Source organism: Thermobia domestica, chromosome 6, assembly GCF_964235325.1.
Source record: "Thermobia domestica chromosome 6, izTheDome1.hap1.1, whole genome shotgun sequence".
In the NCBI taxonomy this organism is placed as follows: Eukaryota; Metazoa; Arthropoda; class Insecta; order Zygentoma; family Lepismatidae; genus Thermobia; species Thermobia domestica.
In genome coordinates, this window is record NC_137459.1 from 150,560,382 (window position 1) to 150,584,667 (window position 24,286).

Consider the following 24,286-nt stretch of genomic DNA (forward strand, 5'->3'; position numbering starts at 1 on the left):
CTCTGAGTGATATTGATCACCTATTCCAAGGATGAATTGATAAACGTTATGCAATGAAGCCGAAGAACATTGCAAGAAAGTGGTGGTCAGAAAAGGATAGAAGAGCCGCCGAAAGGAGAAGAACAAAACAGAAATAAAAGAAACTGAAAACCAGAAAATGAGAATGTTAGCTCTTTGAACAAGTAGCTAGTATAGAATTGATGAACTTTTGTAATTAGTTAGTTTATGACGTACATGAAGAGGGAGATGTGTAATAAGATTAGGTTAACAAATATATATTTTTTTCAATACATCATATCTTTTCCTCATGGCCTTTTCTTACAAATTGGATACTCGTTACAATAATAAACAGTTACCTGAAAAAGTTTAGATTGATTTTAGCATAACGTTGAATTTTTCATATGTTGATAGTTGAAATCCCCGAAGACTTTCATTAAAAATAATAATAATGTAAGGTAAACAATACATGTAGAAACAGTTCGCCTAAAGTGTGATTACATTAGCTTTTTCATTGGTGTTGTAAAATAAATAAGGTAGAACGTTAATGATGACTCGTTTGTGTTCCGTTAGTTCAAAGCAGATGATGATAAAGTCTTAAATAAACTTCACATGGTTCGACTTCAAAGCTACATCGTTCATCAGAGGTGAGCGCAATGTAGCTGAACCGTTTAACCTCATGAAATGATTTTTTTTTTTTTTTTTTTTTTCAAAGAAGTCTGAATTCAGCAATCATATTTTGTTAAGCACATCTATATTAACAGTCACTTCTAGTGCTTATGTAGTTGGTATTTATTGAAACCGTAAATGATAATACTTAAGAAAGACCTTAGTAATTATTGCAATATCTCAGCCAACACACTCTTTATGTAAACTATTCAATAAAAAATATAAATAGTAATGTTATTAACGTTTAGCAGGGTTAAAAGAACTTACGTATTTTGTTTCCTATAAATCTTAACCACACGTTTCATCTAATTTTACAAAGTTACCAGTTGATTTATTTGTCTTGCAGTTGGAGTATCAATTCCCAAGGATTCTGATGTTACAAGAACCATTCTTGGTTATTATGGCTTTCTACTTACTATTTCTGTTTGTAATAATTTACGTGCGCATGGATTTCTCCATAACAAAGGTAAGCGAATGCTTTTAAAATTGTAATATATATATATATATATATATATATATATATATATATATATATATATATATATATATATAGGAAATGCGCAGAGTAGGAATTACGTCAAGCATCTGCCTCAATAAAATTATTCTGAAACGGAGCTTTGGAGTTGATCCTGCTAACAGTAAAAAATAGAAAATTGTGAACAACTTCCTGAGGTTACCACTTGATTGTTTTATTTTAATACTCATATTCGTATCAGAAATACCTAGTAACTTACAACGAGAATTTATATTAGTTTTTCATTTTTTGAGCAATGTTTTACACGGTATGTTTAACATATGTAATGTACATAGTGTATTATATTTTCTACCTTCACAAAAATAATGCTGTGAGTATATTAATTTTTCTGACAACATTTACATGAGTACCAGTTCTACCACCATATGTGCAATATGTTCCTAGTACAAATAAAACCAAAATATGGTAACACTGCTATTCATGTAAATGCTGTTAGAAAATTTGTACGCTCACCACACCATTTTGGTTGAGGATTACAGGAAATATAACAGATGTTTTTTCCGTGGTATAAATGTCGAATATACCGCGTAAAACTTGACTCATAGCAGAAAATAATAACTACTATCCATTTCATAAAGATAGGCCCCTGACTTGGCGGTGCTGCCGTGATGTCCAGTCAAAACTTATATTACATTGTCGTACCTCGTTCGAATTGTTGGAATGTTGTCTTTTCAATACTTAAGACATAAAAATTTTCTTTGTACTGTGTAGTGAGAAAAAAATAGAAATTAATGAAAAAGTGCGTATTTTTTCGTACTTTTTTGGTAAATCAATGTTTATAGGACTATATCTCGGAAAGGAAATAACATGAAATAATTTCCTGTGCACGATATGTAGATGCATATATTACCTGTAAGTTCTGAAAATTTCATTACTCAACACATAGTAATTTTCTTGTTATTCAGTAAAAAGTGAGACATCATTATCTCTGAATTGCTGCGGTGTATTTACAATCTGAAAAAACTTTTAGAAAGATCTTAAAGTAGCTTTTTCAACCAAACTGTTTTGACTTGTTTTAAAAGATAAACAATCACAAATATGACATTATGATTTTCTCAGCTTTGCGCCCTTTCCTATCGCAGTTTATACGGAGTGCTACGTTGCCACATTTTCCTGGCGCTATACACTCTCAGCCGGACGGGTATTTAAACTTGTCATGCACACTGTCCGGCACTTTTTAGATATTTTTAAAATTTTATGTCTCCACAGATTTTGAACCAATTTCTTAGAAATTAACAGGATATACAGTAAATGTGCCAAGTGTTCAAAATTAGAAAAGCGAATTCTTATTTTGTTTGGATTTGCATGTGATGGTCCTCGAAAATTTGTTGCTTTCTCTCAGTTTCTCACTTACTGCACGCAGTACAAAATACACTTGCACAGAAACAAATACAAGCACAAACTTTATTATACGACACAACCTTAGTTGATATGTAATATTGAGTATACACTTCACAGAAAATATGTTTTCAGATGTAGGAGTCCCAGTACGTCTCTTTAGTGTTGTACATTTCGAAGCACTTTCCCACGCAAAGTCCAACTTTATATATCAGGCAATAAACCAGGGATGCAAATAAGCAACAAAAGTTTACTCGCCCAAGAAAGAAAGTTACTGGCCCACATCACATAATAAAAATAATTTACTTAACTTCCATATGATAATAAATACTCGCCCCGGGCGAGTGGTTATTTGCATTCCTGCAATAAACGTAATATTTATTAAAAACTTCCTTTCACCTTGCGGATGCTACGTATTTGTAGTTTGGATTCCACGTTTATCAGTAGGTCCACGACTCATATAGCCTCACTGCTGAACAGGACGTTCAATTCAAAATCAACTCAACTTCTTTTTTACTATAAAACTTCATCGGTAAAAACAGCTGAAACACTTTATATGCGGAATACTCTGTAGATAGTCCAGCATTTTGATCAATTCCCGGGACACCACTAAACAGGGGTTTTGCGTTTACTTGAATTTTATCGCTCTAAGCTACATCAGAATCTGTCTTTGAATAGGAACGACACGTTTTTTTCTCTCTTTCCCGGCGCAGCCTCAGGTTCACTTGAAACCGAGTTACTACCTTGTTCACTCCCGAATACGCCACTGAGCACAGAATAATCAATGTCATTACTATTCATTACTAACTCATAACCGTCGGAGTCGGAGTCATTCATCAGTTCTGCAATTCTATTATCGCTAAAAATTTTGCCTCTTCTTTTTGTAATATCGCCGCTCGTAAAGTAATATATATGCGTGTGTAAGTTTTTGACGCCTACGAACCGAAGGGAAGTGTTGAAGACGTAATCAGTGCGACGTGATTCGACGCAAATACAGCCCTCGTCAGCTACTCATTGTATTGTTTTCTTTCGTTGAAAGAAAACAAAGGACCCATTCTGTGTTAGGCCTACCGCTCACTGGCGACAAAACAGTTGCGCAACTATCTCGTCGCTGTCGCCTGCAGTCAGCAACTTCACGGAGACAAAACAGTTTTGTTGCCATACCCTCGCTCACTGGCGACGGCAACAGAAAAGTTGCCGAGCATTTGATATCACAATTTACATAATCGGCAACCGGAACAGTTCACGTAATCGCTATTTTCGAACATTAAAAAAAAACTACCGCCCATTCCAATGGTTAAATAAATAAATTTAAATAAACTTTTGAAGGTAGCGTCAACAGGGGCGTTATTTCAGACTTCACTTGAGGGGGGCAAGAGCACCACCGACATAAGACTTTCACGTTTTGTACTAGTATATTAGTAGACAATTGATTAAAGTATATGTATTCCTCAAACTCTTGGGGAGCAATTGCACCTCCTGCCCCCCCCCCTAAATGACGTCCCTGAATGTCAGTGAGTGACAAAAATAACAGCATTGTGTAAGCTAATACAAACGGGAACAATTATTCGAATCAAAAGATAATAAGAATAACGACAATATAAAACGACTGGAAATAACTAACAGAACGAAACTAACAAAGGCGGCAATCCGACAACACTGTACAGTAACTGTACTCTCACTGTTCTACGTATAGCCATAAAATAAAAATTGTCTTTCTTCGTTCTTCCCGCGTATTCTTCACGTTTTAAAATCGGCCATTTTTATACAGTACAGTTTTTTTTATTTTTTATAATTGAAATGGAAAGAAACTTGAAAATGATAATTTTATCTATTTTTTTTTCTAGTTGTGGGAAATTAATGAAAGTAGTAGTGTGTAGTATGACAGCGATATGTCATTATCAAAAAATGTACCTAGGCCTACGTGTGTTGTTTTTTCTTGGCTGGAAAGCTCATTCTAGTTTCTTATAACAGCGAAACACACTTCCTTCCATAATTTCTTCTTTATATAAATTTCTTCTTTAACGCTGAGCGTTTCTCTATATCCTCAATTAATTTTTCATAGTCTTTATCACTAAAGATATGCTAGTCACTAATCAAAGAATGTATTAGTTTCCATTGCGAACACTTCTTTTCACGCGCTACACACGGAACGAACTGTTACGTGAAAAAAAACTTGTAGAAAACATTTATTTTTTACCTTTCTATTTGGAGGTACCTCGGCAACTTTTCTGTCGCCGTCGCCTCAGTGAGCGGACTCCCATAAGACACAATGCATTTTTAGATGTTGCGCAACTGTTCCGTCGCCGAGCTGTTGCCCTGCTGTCGCCCTGCTTGGCGACACCTCGGCAACTTTTCTGTCGCTGTCGCCTCAGTGAGCGGACTCCCATAAGACTCAATGCATTTAGCCAGAGCAACAAGATAGTTGCCCGACAAAATGTTGCCAGTGAGCGGTAGGCCTTACTGTACATTCGGCAGGGGAATTGATCGCAGAACTTGGGTAACACGTGATTGCCAAGGCTATATTTCTTTTTAACCTTTAACATGTTCCTAAGCTGTTACTGATAGATCTTGAGGTAGAAATGGAACCGTTGTTAATAAGTGTTCAGGAAGATAGCAGGAGCAACGATGAGTCAACAAACCCATTATGAAAGTGAATGAAGTAAATAGATTAAGAGATGAGTTTTTGGATGTTTTACTTCAACGTTTTATTTTATTACATTGAGATGTGTAATGCATTATTATTATTTTTATGATGTGAAAGATTATAATAAATATTTTTTCCTATTACATTCTTTATGAAGTAGGCTTCGCGCTACAGGCTTCCTGAACGCGACAACACTGTACGACAGCGGTGCCGCACTTCCACTTACTGTATGCTGTATCTTTATACAAGCGCGGGGAATTTAAAGGTTGGGCTGCAACATGGCTCACCGCTTAACGCAGAGAATATGTTGAAGTAAAAAATTTTTTTTAAAAAATAAATACTCTACCAACTAAACCTTTTTTGTTAGTAGATTCAAATATTTGGAACACTAGACTTCCGAATTTTCGAACAGTGTTTTGTACGTTTCTCTACCTACCATGGTAAAGGAGATCAGAGCGTCGTACATTTGTTTTAATTGCACAAAAAGTATCAAGTGATGAAACTTGAATTTTTCACAACTTACATTTAATGGATGCATCTACATATTGTACACAGGAAATTATTTCACGTGATCTCTTTTCTGAGATATAGCCCTATAAACATTGATCTACCAAAAAAGTACGAAAAAATACGCACTTTTTCATTAATTTTTATTTTTTTCTCACTACATAGTACAAAGAAAATTTTTATGTCTTAAGTATTGAAAAGACAACATTCCAGCAATTCCAACGAGGTACGACAATGCAATATAAGTTTTGACTGAACGTCATGGCAGCACCACGAAGTCAGGGGCCTATCTTTATGAAATGGATAGTAGTACTAATTTTCACTGTTAAGATATTTCTGATATCGGTTCACGGATATTATAAGGAACACTGTCAAGTAGTGACCTCAGGGACTTTTTAGCACCATTTTTTTCTTTGTAGTTTGCGTATGAATCCAAACACCCTTAGATATTTAATTTCTTCTCCTGGTTTGTGTTTTCAAATCTATTTGCCCCTAGTAGTGAAACACGAAATCTTTCTGAAATTTTGATCTTTAGATGTGTGTGTGTGAGGGAGGGAATCTATTATTAATGTAGGTACTTAGGATAACTTACATTACAATGCTTTCTGTCGCTAGTTTTATTCTGTTATATAGTATTGCTCGTTTCATTAAGTTCTTGGAACGACTTTGTATCAATCTTTGTGAAGGAAGTGTTTCTAAAATGAGGAGCGAATAAAAACGAAAATGTGTATTTTAATACTTGTACAAAGTATGCAATGTTGTGTTACTTCATTTAAGAGTTTAAATTTGGACAAGCTGATCAGTTTTATTTTTCGCTACTGCTTGCCTCGGTAGCATTACTGACTCTACGTGTCCATTTGGATGAGCTACATTGGTGTACTTTTCAGCGTTGATATAAACTAAAGCAATTTGGGTGATTATTATTATATTTATTATTATTTCAATTACTGATTAAACTTAATTCTGTTTAAAATAGGAATAAAGTATTATATTTTTAGTAGCACTAGCTATTGGACCAGGGAGGAGGGCGTGATTAATTGGCGTTTAAATTTATTTATTTTTTAAAAGCACTGATGTGATATGAAAGGCATTTTAGTACTTGAAGTGGGAGCCAAAATATTATTCTGGTTTTTATTTGAGGCAAACACTCCACTGAGGTCGAACGCGGGACCACACGCATGTAAAGCACAAGCGTTAGCCACTTGGCCAAGCAGCTTAGATTCTAAGAAAGTGACGTTAAAGGTAGAGTGCAATGTGTGGAAAATCAATCATTAGAAATTTATGTTCTTTTAGTTCTTTCGATTACGTACGATTTCCATTAAATTAGATGTATCTATTATTCTTGTGCACGAGAGAGGGATTTAGCAAGGTCTTAAATTGACGAAGTGTTGTTACGTGCGAGTATTGTAATACTTATTTTGGAATGGAGGAGGCAGCATCGATTTTGCCTAAATAACTTTCATGACATGGGGTGGATGTATAGTTGTCAGGTGCGAGTAAGTGATTTAGCTAGATGTCGACTTTGAGAAAGAATCCATATAGAGGTGACTCTTGGAAAGATCATTTCGGGTGTGCCTAATAATTTTGTTCAGAACTGTCATGGAGTAAATGTAAATTTCCCAACTGACAAATAACGGTTTATGTACGGATCAGGTTTTGAAAAATTCAGTTAGGAGGTATGACTTCTGGTGCAGCGCCCAGAATTCCAGTGAATTCGAACTCTAGTGGACCAGAGCAAAGAGTAATATATGTTTCAAAGTGTTTACCAGAAATCTTGTCTCTTGACGAACAAAGAACGCTTACTTCAGCTGGTGTATCAGTAACAGTCTTTAAGGCTGTTTCAGATCTGGAACAAGATGCATATTCCATTAAAGTGATGCGTGGAAATGACCAGGATAAACTATGGGTCCAGAGTGAATAGAACAGAAGAAGTTATGGAAGTCGACTGAGTTCTGTATCTTTTGTATTTTATAGTATAGCGCTTTTACATTTTGTTCACATGCTCCGCGCTGTTTACGGGTAATTTTTTTTTTTTTTTTTTTTTTTTTTTTTTTGAGAGGGTGCGAATAACTGTGTCTCAGCAGGTAATGAAAAGATACGAGAATGTCCAAAGATTTTTAACCATTGCTGAGTACCTTAGTGTATGATGCTTCAAACTAACAGTTAGATAGTGAAGAATGGAAACATCTAAATGGTCTATTAATCCTACGAAATAATCCGCTAACATTTTTACATCTTAGCGAACCATTTTATTCCCAAATTTTTTAACAGTGAACGTCATAGCTAAGTCACATATCTCATTGTCTCTTAATGATAAAGTAGCTGAAACTAAAGAGAAAGACAAACCTCTGTATGAGAAATAATGACGCAATTTTAGTACAGAAAGCTCAAATTTATGATGACCTAAAACGGAAAGATGAAGTAATAGATGAATGGCTACAAGAAAATGGTCTAATGAAGAAGAAACTAAAGAAAACAGGCAGTGAGGTTGTTAGCGAAGTCATTTGGAACAGTCCACTAATGTAAGGCCAGAAAACATGTACGTATTTAGATCAATATTTCACAATAAAGTTTTCACTTTAGCTAAATTTCTGAAAAACGATCAATTCCTTGTTAAGACATTTGAAAGAAGGTCTAATAGGCCTAGGCCTTAGTTTTCTTGTGTATAAACCTAAAGATGTATTTTAGCGTAGTGTCATGCAGTGCAGTGAAATACAGTGGGAAATCTAGTGTATAAGAGTAATTAATAATAATGTGATTGGTAAACATTCGGTGGAATTTTACGTGCATCTATAAGAATGAAATCAGTCAAAATCTACACTTCTAAACAGCAAATATGCCTAAAAGTATGTACTTAAAATTAGTATAATTTATTCAGACAGAGTAATTTCGATGCAATTTTGCATAATGCAGAAACTTGTCTAAGTTGGAAAAATAGCTTGGTCCCTTGCGATTCCGCTTTGAACAAGTTTTACTGTATATATTTCATTCATCGCATATGTAATTTGCATAATTAGCAATAGGCATGAGCCTAAAATATTTTTACGATATTAAATAGTTATGCAAGACTCCTATATTTGCGTTATTTTACGGAAAAAAATGGAGTGTTATTCAAAAAATAGTAATGAGGATTATTTATATTGATAGATGTAGTGGAAAATGGACAATTGGATTAACTGTTTGTGTATAATTGACAAACTTGAATGTGTGTATGTAGTAGTTTAAAGCAATTACTTCCAGCTGGGTGGTCATTTAAAGCAATCACTTCTAACTAACGTAGGAGCTCGGACAAATTACAGAAATGGAGGAAAGGATGGGAAGTGGCGAGGTAGAAGAATTTAATAAACAAATTTTGGCACTGTACGAGTAGTTATGGTTCCATGAATAATGTGTCTGCAAAACCGTCTTGTATTGTCAATGTTCTTGTTTGCCTGTCACCACTAGCATCATCAGCGCCAGGTTTCGTCTCTGCTGCCCATTTTTCTCTCCACGTGGTTTTGCAAAGAATGGGAGCAGCAAAATATCACATTATCCAGTTGAAGGTGATTGCCTTAAAGAGCTACCTAGGCAGCCATATGTAATGTCCCAGTAGCGCGTGAGCAGTAATCATTTGTGACATAAGAAGCGAAGCTTGACAAACTGAACTTCGTTAATATTAATACTGTAAAGTGTGTTTTATTGGTAGTATATTATTCGTTACAAAGTGTTACCACCCTATATATATATATATATATATATATATATATATATATACAAGATCCATCAGAAGTTGGGGGGCGCGGTGGCTCAGTGGTAGAGCGTTCACCTCTGGTGCTTGGGGTCCCGGGTTCGATCCCAGCCCCCGCCAAGTGAACTTTGTGGTGGACAAACACCGTGCTCGTGGGTTTTCTCGGGGTTCTCCCGTTTCCTCCCACTTTCTTCCTTCCACCATTTCACTCATCTCTCATTATCACCGTCTCCTTTAGCCTAACCGGCATAATCGTGGGACGTTAAACTTAAAGATTTCATTTCATTTTTTTCCATCAGAAGTTGAGTGGTTTTGAAATGAGAATAGCTCAATAAAGTTTTGCAACTAAAGAAATGTAGTACGGCGATTTTTTATGTCTTAACAATGATGCCTTTCAAATTACTCTCATCTGCTTCTATGCATATTTAAAGCCTCTCTCAGAACTTGGGAGACGGCAGGGTGCAATATTTTCCCATCAATATTGAAATTTCCTGTGTTATGGCAAGCATCAGGTTGTCTAATGTACATGGTTTATTCATGTATACTTTGGATTTTAGGAAGGTCTACAGAAAATAGTCACAGATGGATAGGTCTGGTGACCGAGAAGGGCAGGTTATGTAACCAAACTGGGAAATTACGTGTTCTGAGATAAAGTTGATGAGCAACAGCAGCCATAGAGGCTCGATATGGGTAAGATATGGGTAAGACGTGGCTGCATTTTGTTGGAACTGTACTTGTTGATTGATCATACGCCGAAGTAGTCCTGGTTGAACAAAATTCATCATCATTGTGATACAGCAATTAGAATTCACAGGCACAGTCTCAATCTTCACTTTCAAAGAAATATGGCCGATGATACCAAATGCAGTACTCCATACCATACTATCACTTGTGAACTGTGAAGCACTCGCGGATTTTCCTTTGTCTAATATCGAAAGTTTTGCTTGTTAACTGACATCCACTTAACTAACAATGTGTCTCGTCACTCATCAGAATAATAGTTACATCCGACATTTGCAGCATTCTTTCTGCAAACTACCTTGTACTGGACTCAGCATCATCCATGCAGCTCTTGCACAATCTTCTAGGGATGAATTTAAAACCAAGATGCAGCATTCGCCGCTCACTGCCAGGTGGTGGTCTATTCGCAGCGAATGCTGCCAATATGAATTGCTGCAGCCATCTGAGGTAGATACACGTCCATGGCGGGTCATATGAAAATGACGACGGAAAAGACGCTGCTGCGTTTTAATACAGAATCACCAGTCTTAAAGAATGCTTCCACAGCAAACGCACATTTCATGACTCCATGCTTGTTATTAAGCTGACGAGTAACTCCTTCGACTGTGATTGCACATAGAAGCAAATGAATGTCATGTGAAGAATGCTCGTGGTAAATAAAAATGGTATACAATAACCTGTATTTCTATCTTTCTTCGTTTCTTTAGCTCTGAAAATTTAGTGAGCTTATCCTAATTTCAAAACAGTATAACTCCTCTGCGGGACCTTCTATTACTAGTTTTATGTATTTTAATAACAAGTTAGTTTTTATGTAATGAATTGCTGATCTGCTGGGATTTTACACGTGAGGGCATAGTAAATACATTACGTACGTATAGGTGACGATCATTTTTGTTTTATTTTCAGGATGAAGGGAAGGAAATTCGTAAGCGTGTGGCTGGCTACTGTGAAGAAATCTTGAATCACCAGTACAAACGTGCTGCTTCGTATGAACACTATGAAGAACAACTGACCAAACTGAAATCTACAAAGGATCTAAACTCTTTCCAGGTACGTATAGCTAAATCTACAAAAATGTCAACCCATTTGTTCATATACTAAACGCCAGATTACGTAAACAGCTGGGGCTAGGAACTTCAGATTTTGTTCAAATGTTCTCATTGAAAAGACGAAGCTTTGTGAAACTTGTCACCAAGAGAGGGATTAAATGTTGTTACACCCTTCACCAGATCTCGGAAAACTGTTGGGTCTGGAATTGTGAAATTTCGTAGAAATGTTCTCTAAACTATAAACCAGTTTGAAGATGTGGGAGTAGGGATTAAGAGATTTGCCAACAATTATTGTGTTTCTTTTGAAAGCTGAGCATGCAGGCATCCAGGTGCGTCTTTGTAGACAGAATATAAACCTCATTTACTAGGGCAAATTTTCGAAAATTCCACTCCGGAGGGAGGAAGAGAAACTTCTGTAACTATAATATGGTTCTTTTGAACCCTTGAGTGTAAAGACGTTTTTTTTTCTTCTTTTCTTTCTTTTTTCCGTTTCTAAATGAAACTTTTTGGTATGCGATACAAATCTTGCATTCAGTTGAGTGAACCCAATACAGGCGATGAAAGAGGACAGGGGCCTCAAAATACTGACTGGCGGATGGCGCTTGGGCATAAAAGCCAAATACTACTCGAAACTGCTTGACCGAATGAGGTTTAGTTTAACTTCTAGATGCTCGCTAATAAAGGATATATTTGAGTAGGATAAAATTTATAGTTTTAGTATTATCTAAGTAGTGATTTATCGCTATATACTCATGTTCATGTGTTACAAAATACTTTTCTGCTTTATGTAGTTTGTGGTGACTGTACTAAAAATAAGCAGCTCTGTATTGAGAAAGTCCCAGGTTGTAAAGATAGTTTATCAAAACTGGCTCTTTATCGCTTCAATTGGTCGCTTCGTCCCCAGAAAGTAGATAAAAAGAAAAATATTTAGGTCAACTTTTCTCATCCCCTAACTTCATAAATTGTTTTCCTTGAAGTCAAAGAAAATGTTTCTGTAACTTGTATGGAAAACCGTAAGTTTGTTGTTGAAATGTACCTCATTCTTCCATTGTGCTTTTTTTCACAAAATACTAATTAATTAATTAATTAATTTGAATATTTTGTTTCGGAATGGTCATTTTAGAGTGTTATTATTGTACTAAGTATTATCTGCTATAATATCGATTCACAAATAAAAAGGTTGACTTTTTTTTTTTTTTCAGAAATGAAGTCTATATTGGTTTCTATACTTTACATAGGCTTCACGCGCTGTCGAAAATTATAAAAATCAACAAAAAAAAAAAAAAAAAAAAAAAAAAAATACTGTGGGCAAACTATTTGTTATTATTTGACCGGATTTGAAGAATATGCTTGGGTTTTACACAAAAAATCTTAGGAAAAAATATGTTCTATTCCGTTAATAATAGCCTAAGTTGATTTTTAAAAGATACTTAAAAAAAAATAATAATTAAGGTCAAAACGTCCCGTACAATGAGAAAAAGACTTATAATTTTAAAACTAATTTCTTTGGTGCATCTAGATTTGAATATGTTGACTAGCTGAACTTGCTTATATTATCACTAGAGTTTGCTTTAATATCTAACATCCGAATTAATTAATTAAAAATTATTTTATTTTTTGCAACTCGTCGCTACTCAACTTTGATATGTTTCCAGTTGCTAGACATTACCGTATATGTTCTAATCAATCAAATAATTCCATTTGGTCGTGCGATAAAAGAGCCGTTGACACCTTCTAAATTTATATATTGCAATATTGAAATTGAGGTTAAAAATAGTAACTACTCTCAGATCTACCAAAATTTTAAGATATATTCTTGTTACATTAGCGAGTGAAAATCTTTGACGGGGTACTGATTTTGCATAAGGAGAGACGATTCAGTTCAAGGTCATAGAGGTACAGGGCGCAATAGTGCAAAGATAATGAAGAAGAGAAGCGAGAATCGAATCTTGCGGTAGCTCCATGGAAGTAGGGGCTGTCTAACATAGATAATGTTCGTGTGCGATAGAGAAAGATAACGTAACATGGGGTCAATGAAATGAATAAAATCAACCATTCGCACTTCATTGAGTACAAAATAGTTTTCTTTGTGAACAACTTTCTTGGAAATTGTTTAAAAATGTTGATTATTTTTTCATTAAAGAACATGTTTAAAGGAAAGTGTACCCATTTATTGATACAAGAATCATCTTATGAAAATGTATAACGTGTCTAGTTAATTTCTAATTTTCTTACTTAAACTATCTGCATAAATAAAAAGAAGCTTTGGAATATTGGAATTACTAAAGGAAGTACAACTTGAAACTGATCATGTGCAATGTATGACCAACATTCTTCCTCAGTTTAAAAATACGAAACAAAACTGTGTTATTAATAATATATCGATTCATTATGAGACAAATAAACTTCCTAAGTTCTTGACTGCAACTGTAGGGCTCGGTCCCTGTTTATTCTGTGATAATACGCTTCTAGATTAACAATGGACCTTCGACAAGGAGTGGAAGCCGATTTTCATGTGTAGAAAAGGCATTGTTTTTTAAGGGACGAATGATAAGGAGGAAAAGATACAACCAAAATTTGTACCGTTGAAATATAGCAATAATTAAAGTACACAAGAATGCAGCTTAAGGTAGCAAATATATTTTAAATGAACTTCGTTGGTTAATTGATATGGGGTTTAGATTCCCTTTTAGCACTGAGGCTGTATTGAAACGAAGACCCAGAGCTTAATGTGGAAACCACATGAGCTCCCACCGGAAGACGCACCCAAGTTTCCTGTGCCGAACATGTAGCCACGAGAGAGTTCACAAAACACAGAAACAATACAGTATACAGATAATGAATATAGCCATTTTGTTTCCATACTGAAAACAATACGCACGTCGAAATGTTCTGGAGAGTCATTTTCAACAACAGTAATATTGAAGGAGAAAACATAAAAATTTCAAATTAAATTAACAATACACACAGCAGTATAGCCAGCATTTTTTTCTAGGGGAGTAGGACTGTTTCAGAAGGGGCAATAGTCCAAAGCAAACTAAGTGTTGCTTAGTATATTAGTGCAATACACTAAAAGCAAACTGAGTGTTGTTTCATACTTATATTTGTATTATGTTACCTTATTGTTATTATGTTACAAATCTCAACTGGACACGATGAAGTTAACAACTTAACAACACGATGAAAATTCTAAATTTTAAGCATTGTTTTTATTAAGTGTGCGTTAAGTGATAAATACAAGAACGCCTATGTTAGAACTGCATTTATAAGGCAATTTTTTTCCCGTACTGTTATTTCTTCTTTACTGTAAGTTCAGTCATCTATGTTCTATGGTATTTTATTTTATGTTTATCGGTAGAAAAGGCAGTCATCATGTCATGTGTATCAGTGTAGCCTTTCAGTTTCGTCAGGGCTTAATTACTGCTTTAATGGTGTTTTTTTTACATACATTTTAATTATAATCTTTGTATTTGAATATGGGTAGTACAAACATAAACAATGTGGGGTTTCAGATCCTTACTCAATCTGCTGCTTCGTCAAATTTTAAGATTATGCATGCAAATGTCCGTTCTCTTTTTCCTAAAATTGACGAAGTACGGCTACTCGCTGTCTCCACAAAATGTTCAATTTTGATTATATCGGAAACATGGTTGGACGATTCTATAAGTACAAGGCAAATTGAGATTCCAGGATATTCAGTCATTCGCAGTGACAAAGGGAGGGGTGGAGGCATGTTGATTTACTACTTAAAACATATTAAAGTGAAAGTTGTTGACTTTCAATCTAACGATGTTTATCAAGATATAGAAATGTTAAATCTTGTTGTTAATGTGAACCACTTGTCAATTGGTATTACTGCTGTATATAGATCTCCCAGCATACCATATAGGGAATTGTCAGCGATCGAAGATGCCGTATTGGAACTATATCCACAAGTCGACCAAATATTCGTTGTTGGTGATTTCAATTGCGATCAACTCTGTCCAGATAATCAAGAAACTATTTACTTGAAATCTATTATTAACATATTAGGTTTCACACAGTTAATAAATGAACCCACGAGAGTCACTGAAACTACCGAATCTTTGCTAGATTTAATTATTACTGACAACCCGGAACAGGTACACTCGTTTGGAGTTAGTCCACCCATTGGAACATCAGACCACAGCGTAATTCACGTCACTCTCAAGCTTCATATAATATCCAAAAATCCCAGTAGAGTAATTCAGTGTCGTACTTACGCTTCATTTAATACCGAATCGTTTTATCACGATGCACAAAATTACAACTGGAATGATATTATTCAAATGGAAACAATAGATAATAAAGTTGAATTTTTACAAAACTCTATACTCGACATTTTTGATAACCATGCACCGCTCAAAACGAAAAGGCTATCTAAGAACACTTTTCCCTTTATTTCAAGTAACACAAAACTTTTAATGAAGTTGCGTGACCGTGCTTACAGAAAATATAAAAGAACGAAGAATCAGTTGCATTGGGAGGATTACAGACGTTTGCGTAACTTCACAACTACTGTTGTGTGACAAGAAAAGACTGCGTATTTTTCTGATCGTATGAGATCTACTAATGATGTACGTAACATTTGGAAAACTTTGCGTGATCTTGGTGTAGGTAAAAGCGATTCATACTTGATTCTTCCAGATGATGTAAATGACATTGAAGCTATAAATTCACATTTCACAAGTGTCTATAAAATGTCTGAGACAAGCACTGAAGTACTTGATCAACAAACGCATTGGCTTTCATCGCGTAAACTAAATAGCAATATTGAAACGTTTAAGTTTCACACTGTAAACGAAACAGAAGTTAAAACTGCAATACACAGTATTAAATCCAACACATGTGCATTTGATGGAATAACAGGAAAAATGCTTCGACTGTCTGTTCCGTTTATTTTAACTCCACTTACTCACATAGTAAATTACTCATTAACTCAAGGTTTTCCAGAACTGTGGAAGCGAGCGAAGGTGGTTCCACTGTTCAAGAAGACAGTTGTACAGTCGCTTGATCCCATCAGTATACTTCCAATTATCTCCAAAGTACTAGAAAAGGTAGCATTTCAGCAATTAACAACTTTTATCAATAAAAATGAAATATTGCCTGTTACTCAATCCGGCTTCCGTAAAGAACATAGCACAACCACAGCCCTTTTAGAAATTACAGATTCAATTTTGAATTCAATAGAAAATTCAATGGTAACAGTTTTGGTCTTGTTGGATCTTTCGAAGGCTTTTGATCTAGTAAATCATGAACTCCTACTGGCCAAAATGAAATATTACAACTTCTCGGAATCAGTTATTAAATGGTTCCACAGCTATCTCTCTTGTAGACAGCAACAAGTAATACTAAGAGGAGAAAAGACTCAGGTATCTACCCCATCCCTGATAAAGCAGGAGTTCCGCAAGGTTCAATATTAGGTCCCCTATTATTTTCACTCTTTTCAGCAGATCTTTCTACAGTCATAAAACATTCATCAGTTCACTTCTATGCGGATGATACCCAGATCTTCATCAGTAGTACGCCTAAAAAATATTATGGACACAATAGAGTTACTTAATACGGATCTTTCAGCTGTTAGCAACTGGTGCCTTAAGAATGGTCTTTTACTTAATCCATTAAAATGTGTTTTCACTGTATTGGGAACATCACATCAGTTGAGCGAAATCAACCCTGATGACCTAAAAGTAACTGTAGTGAATTCCAGTATTCCATTTTCTCCCTTTGTAAAAGATCTAGGCTTAATAATAGACCAAGGGCTTAGCTGGAATAAACACATTTCTGAACAGTGTATTAAAGCTAAGCGCATCTTACGACAGCTTTATAAATTGAAAAGCTATTTATCGCAAGAAACAAGACTATATCTTGTTAACACCCTGATTTTGCCTCTGTTCGATTACTGCGATTCAATATATGGTAGCTCTCTCTCCACTCAAAATACTAGAGCAATTCAGAAAATACAGAATTACTCTATACGCTTCTCTCTCAATTACAGGAAGTCTCAGCATATTCTGCCGGTACTTAATGAAAACAATATCCTAACCATGTCCCGAAGACGATATCTCCGATACTGTTGTTTACTATACAAAATAAATTCACATAAAGCACCACCTTACTTGCATCATAAATTAACATGTAGATCAGAAATTTACCGTTACAATACCCGAGGAAGTAATAAGCTGAATATGCCCCGGCATTCTTTAAAAATAACAGAGAAGGCATTTTCAATCTCGGCAGTAAGAATCTGGAACTCCCTACCAAAGTCAATCACTGACAAACCGTATAATTTATTTAAATCATCACTCCAAACATTATTATTTAGAGATCAGAGACAAAGCATTGGCACACATGACAGGTTTACTACAGTTTGAAATTGGACTGAAATTGGTATGAAATTGGACTAGCAGTATGAGTATAGTTTTTTTTTTTTTTTTTCATTTACATTAGTGAGTGTTTTATTTATCATTAGTATTATTGAATGTATCATGTTATGTTGTTATTTGTATTTTGTATCTTATTTGTGTCTTTATTTTTTTTCTTTCTTTTCTTTGTAATGATGACAAGGGTTAGGTGGCAGAGCAGCCTCCGGCTGAACCTCGCCCGCTGAAATAAAGAGAAATTCAATTCAATTCAATTCAATTATTGAAACCTGGATCGTGAGAGAATGTATAAAAAAAAAAAAATAATAATAATAATAATAATATGGACTGTATTTGTTCATGGAAACACATTTATTTGACTTTGCATTTCCCTCTCCCCTATTGTGTACTAGAGGGTATTAATCCTAATGGGAGTAGAACTTACATGACACCTATTACCGATCAATTTAGGAACCCTGAAAACTATGGATTCGTTACTAATATCGGTTGTTTTCGAGTATTTTTACATGTCACCAAAGGTGCTAATGGAAGCTGAACTTGGACTTAAATGGCATCCGGACTGTAAGTAATATATGTACCAAGTTTGATTAAAATTGCTCCAGGAATTCCAGGATTATGCTGGACCATACATACATCAATTTTTATATATAACTATTGAGGCCAATACAGCATTGATATGTTCTATTTTCCTTGCATTAATAAATAGCTGTATGTAAGATATGTTGTTAGATTAAGGTCATGTATGATGAATTGTTTTTGTTGAACTTTTTCATAAACTCAGTAACTAAATAGAGTTTAAATTTTTAGGTGTCGATGAAGAACATCAATCAGGAGTATAAGCTGGAGACTCAGAGAATTTCAGACTTGGCTGCCAAGTTGAAACCTGATGCCCCTGATCTTACTGAGAAAGTGATGGAACTTCAAAAACTTGACAAGTACGAAAAGTATTTTTTTAAACGTTTTGTCCCCTCTGATTAACCATTATCTTTTGGCAAAGAAATCAAAAACAATGACTGTAAACATTTTCATGGCGGCACAGACTTCTCCATTTACTCTGTTTTTTTTCTTTCTTGCGAGAATTGTCACGTAATTTGTAATCAGGTCAAGTGTTCATATAATTTTTTATACTATATTTTGTATAATTGAGGAGCTTAATGGAAAACCATGTACCAGAAAATAATTTTCCATAGAAAAAGGGAGTTTTTGGAAAGCCTTAAAGTGAGTGTTCACAAGTATTTGACCTTGTTTCAGAGTAGAGAATTGAGGTTGTGACACTTGTTTATTATTATTATTATTATTATTATTATTATTATTATTATTATTATTATTATTATTATTATTATTATTATTATTATTATTCGTTTCCAGTGAGCTTCTTAATGACTAATATGAAGTACTTTTTCGGTTTGTTCTTTCTCGTAAATATTGAAATATGAATGGAAGTAAACATAAAATGACTGTTCGCTTCTCAAGTTAGTTTGATTTATTTGCAATAAATCGGATCAGCACCAGCTAATTATAATAACAATAATGTGAAAAATCACAGTGATGTCCAAAATGTTCGGGAGTTTCCCGAGTACCATAAACTTATTGGATATAATTCTATAGTTATTATTAAAATTGAACTGATAACAGTGGAGTTCAGAGTTGATGAGTAACGTAAGCTTGAGATGGGAATAGTTATTTATGCTTATTTCTGTTCATTTTTGAATAATTTACGGGAAAATATAAGGTGGGAAAATTTATGATTATCAAAATGTACACGTTGATGTTGGTTAGGCAGAAAGAGTGTGTCCTGTACTTGCGTCTGTCTCTTTGTATTATTATATTTGAAAACGGTATTCTAATTTCTTGCTTGTTTCGTACCAAAATATCAGTAACTTCGGGAAATGTGAAAAGAATGCTTATATAACATCTTGCAGTGAATAAACAGTAGTGATATCGTAGAAGATTCGGCCAGAATACTGCTAGAATAAGTATAAGATAGAAATGAAATTGCTTTTGTAGATTGATTGACTTGAATGAGAAAAAATAAGAATCTGTTACCATTCTTGAAGAATCAATAGTAAGGCGAGAATTTTATATCACAAAAGCAGAAAATTAGTTTTCAGTGCAAATTGCATGAGAGAGAAATAATAAAACTTAATTGACTGCCTCAATTTCACAGATCTTGAATTTGATCTTCCTGATGACTTCATAATTAGTGGTGGCGCCTTTGTTACAGGGGAACTGGATTTGATTTTCAGTGGTCTTCGTGCCACCCTAAAGTGTAACTCCCATCTCACAGCTCGTGTGCGAGATTTTACCTCCAAATAAATAGATGTATTTTATTTATTTCGTAACATTAATTAGAAACTAATAGGGTTATACTTTATTTCTAAATTTAAGAGATTCTCCCTCTGTATAATAAATAACTAAATTGAAAAGGAAAATTTTGAGAGTTCGCTTTGCTTTGAGGGGTGATTTCCTTTCGTATCATTGTTTAGTCTTTACATAATTTGTTTTCTATTGTTACAGGCAATTGAAAGACCTGTTTGGGAACCTTCAAACTCTGTACGGTGAGAAGCATGTCTCATCGAAGAGTGGCCGTCAGCAGTTTCTTGACACCGAGGGTCAGATTTTGAAGAAGAAGGAAGAACTTGTTGAGAAAATCAACGCAATTGTGAAATCAATAAATATTTAATAGAATGTGACGTAAGAAAGAAAGAAAAAAAGGAAACAGTTCAGAAATACTGACGACTTCTAAAGAGACATATCTATTTGAAAGAAAACATTGTGTTGAAACTACAGTATCTATTGGCATTTTGTTCTGGTGTGAATGGATTAACGTTTGTGTGTTTTAGTTATCCATAGTCAGTGTGATCGTGGATGCACTATATAGTTAAAAAAAAAAAATGTGGTGACTTTGTTTTGAGATTAGTTGAGAGAAGGAATTTTGTTGTAGTTGATCATCGTTACTTATTGATTTACGTATGGGCTTGGTGTTCAGTGTTCAAATGATATTTTCGTATTAATTATTGCAACTTAATTCCATTGATGTTTTTAATATAATGCTGTTTTTTACTGTGGCCGTATGTTTGTCTACATTTTTCAACTGTTGGGATACGTACTGAGTTCTTCACCCACGTTTTGCGAATATAAACTTTTTTTTTTTTTTTTTTTTTTAATGGTCAGCACCAAACTCGAGTTGATGTTAGTACCATAATTTAATATATAGAAAAAAAAAAGTCTGATTAAAGTGAGATTTTGTTTTAGTTGGAGTGGCATGAGAGAAATTAAATTTCAATTAAGTGAAGTTCAAAACAATGTTGGTATAATTACTTTAGGCGATTTGAACAAGATTTGAAAGAAAAAAATCCCTTACACATTAAATTGTTACTTCAAAATAGGAAATTTGATTGACAATGCTTTCCGAAGAAAATAAAAATTGCTTGGTTCTTGATAGTAATTTCTAAACTTGACCCATCTTTGTACTCTTCTCTTTAGGTTTAGGTAAGGAATACTGAAATTTCATCATTCTATCGTGGTATTCATGTTGAGTGACAAACAGTGAGAACTTTCATACATTTGGGTGTTAGGGTAATGGTTATCAGTCGACTAGTTACTTGCAAGACTGTTAATGTTCAATATTTTCCATTTTTTTAAAACATAATTTTAGATGGTACTTGAAGATTTAAATACTTTTTCTCATACACTGGTGTGATTTAGAAACAAATTGCTGTGCATGCATTTATTATCTAGATACATTTCCTTCTGTCCGAAAATATTTGTGGTAGTTTTAATTATATAAACATCAGGGAAAGGCTAAGAGGTTTGAGACTGACTAAGCAAGCTCAAGGGAATGATTTATAGTGATTTTTTTTTTTTTTGGTCAAAATGCTATTTGTTAATTAACCCATTTGCCTTTAAATTGAAAGCATTGTTGTTACACTATCGCACAATATTCAATTTTGAATGAAGCAGGTATATGCTAGTCTTACGTAATTGTTTCTCAAGTGTATTGGAAGTCTGAACTGTAATAAACGAATAATTTTGATTTTTGTCTTGAGACTGTTTCTCCTCTTTCTCAACCAAACCAGTTATCTTGTCCGTGCAATTCTTAATTCGTTATTCTGGAAGTTGTGATTATTTAGCTTGCTTGTATTTATTGGGAGTACAAATTAATTCGGTCTGTTTTCAAAAGATGGCTCTGGCTGTTACGAAGATTTCATAGTGACAGCTGATTTCGGTGGTTTCAGAGAGCTTAGATATATTATTCAGTCAATAATATTCAGTTTATATCGCGTCGAGTTTCATACAAAATTCAAGTTTTTTACTTGTTAAATATGTCAAATTTTGTTAACTAAACAGCATTTGCGAGAGGTTTTAGTTTTCTGCTTTAATTGGAAGAAAAGTGCAGCTGAAGTGCATCGAATGCTTGTAGAAGTTTATGGTGTCAATGCTCCAACTGATAAATCTGATAAATCATGTAGGGAGTAGTTCCGACGTTTCAAGAATGGTGATTCCAGCTTTGAAAGCAAGCCTCATTCTGGGCAGAAAAAAAAAAAAAATCAAAACAAAGAATTGGAGGCATTACTCGATAAAGGTCCGAGTCAAACGGAAGAGGAGTTTGCAGATTAATTGGAAGTTACACAACAAGCAGTTTTCGTACGATTGAAATCCATGGGAAAGATTCAGAAGCAAGGCAATTGGGTGCCTTATGAATTGAAACAGGGACGTTGAAAGGCGATTTTTCACTTGCGAGCAGCCGATTCAAAGACAACAAATAACGGGATTTTTTACATCGGATTGTGACTGGGGATGAGAAAAGGATAATCTACGACAGCCCTAAAAGGAAAAAAATACTACGCTATGCCCAGTCAATCATTGCCATTGACCTCAACATCAACACCAAAGCCTAATTTTAATGGTTCGAAGGTCATGCTGTGTATCTGGTGGGATCAAAAGGGCTGCTACAACCTGGCGATCCATTACGGGCGATCAGCATAGGCTACAATAGATTCGTTTGAGCCGTGCATTACGGGGAAAACGGCCGGAATACGAACAAAGACATGACAATGTTATCAGCCTCATGTCGCAAAAGTCGTAAAAAATTACTTGGAAACGCTCAAGTGGGATATTTTACTGCACCTGCCGTATTCACCGAACATTGCTTCGTCTGATTATTGGTTGTTCCGACGGATGCAGCACGATTTGGCAGCACGTCAAATCACTTCTTTCGTAGAAATCGAAAATTGGCTCCTAACTTGGATTGCCTCAAAAGACGAGACATTTTTTTTCGAGATGGAACTCGAAAATTGCCTGCGAGATGAGAGAAAGTAGTAGCCAGTGATGGACAATACCTTGATTAATCTGTTCATTCATTTTATTCTAAAATAAAACATTTTTGACCACAAACAAACGGACCGAACTAATTTGTACTCCCAATATTTTCATTGAGCCATCATAATATTATTCGATTCCGAATGTAAACTACACAGGACAATGTATTGGACGAAAATTCTACTATATTTAGCGTCTAACGAAAAGAAAGTCAGAAGTTTAGACATATATCAGTCGATAGATCTTATTAGGCTGAATATAATTACATGGGTGAATGCAAATACTCATACGTAGGTTTCGAGAAAAACTATTTTTTTTTTTTAACTTAAATATTGATTCTGTACGATAAGCACGCCGTCTGTTAAGATGAAACTGATACTGAAGTATACGAAGGTCATTTCAAAAGTTCTGTACACTGAAAGATATTATGAAAGTAAATCATTTATTGTACAGAATACCTTTATAGACCTTCATAATTATCTCCATTCTTGCTTATGACAGCTTTCCAACGTTTTGGTACATTCTGTATTGCGAATAAGGGTAACCTTCATTGTTGAGCTGTCTGATCACTCGAGTCATCTCACTGGAAGTTTCGTCAATTGTATTGAAACGTTTTCCACAGAGTGGTTCCTTCAATTTGGGAAACAAATCAGTCTGGTGGGCTCAAATCAAGACTATATGGTGGGTGAGGAAGTATTTCCTATCCATACTTGTCGAGTGTTTTCCTCACTTGCAGAGCAGTATGCGGTGTTGCATTATCGCGCAAAATGACACCAGCTTCAAGCATGTCAGGCCTTCTCTGTCGAATTTTCGGACATTTCTGTAAACTGAAGTGACAGACATTCTGACTTCATATGCAATTTCCTCACATGTTTTTCGTCGATTTTCTCTCAAAGTGTCATTCACAATAATCTCACAGGTGTGGTCTGTTGCAGTTGATGGTCTTCCACGTCTTGGGTTGGCTGCAGTCCTTACACGACCTTCACAGAAACGAGCTGACCACCGTGATACAGTGCTATGATCCACCACAATATTTCCACAAACTTCTCGCAAAGCACTGCAAATTTCAGTTGGATTCTTTCCACATAGTTTCTATTTTGATATAGGAACGCTTGCCACTATATAATCCGACCTGACTCGGGCTCACCTTCCATTTTAATACTGAATTTCTCACAACACAGCCATGTGAACCAGGAAACACAGACACAATCGTCAAGCCCAAACTCTGAGTCAGAACTGACATAAAGTTGAACTTGATGACACCACTCAAATGGTCGCGCATGCGCTGTGTGCAAAACTTTTGAAAATGAAATGAAATGAAATCTTTGAGTTTTACGTCCCACGGTTATGCCG

General features: G+C 34.9%; 1 protein-coding gene across 1 annotated transcript in view; it reads left to right on the forward strand.

The window, feature by feature from the left end:
* Positions 1-21,647, forward strand: part of LOC145688264 (dolichyl-diphosphooligosaccharide--protein glycosyltransferase subunit 1-like) — a 37,757-nt gene extending 16,110 nt beyond the window's left edge. Inside the window, exons 7-10 of the mRNA XM_081762245.1 lie at positions 1,013-1,132; positions 11,068-11,211; positions 18,419-18,546; positions 20,129-21,647. Coding sequence (XP_081618371.1) covers positions 1,013-1,132; positions 11,068-11,211; positions 18,419-18,546; positions 20,129-20,294 — 558 coding nt within the window. The 3' untranslated portion in view covers positions 20,295-21,647. The remainder of the gene's footprint in view (positions 1-1,012; positions 1,133-11,067; positions 11,212-18,418; positions 18,547-20,128) is intronic.
* Positions 21,648-24,286: the final 2,639 nt, after the last annotated feature.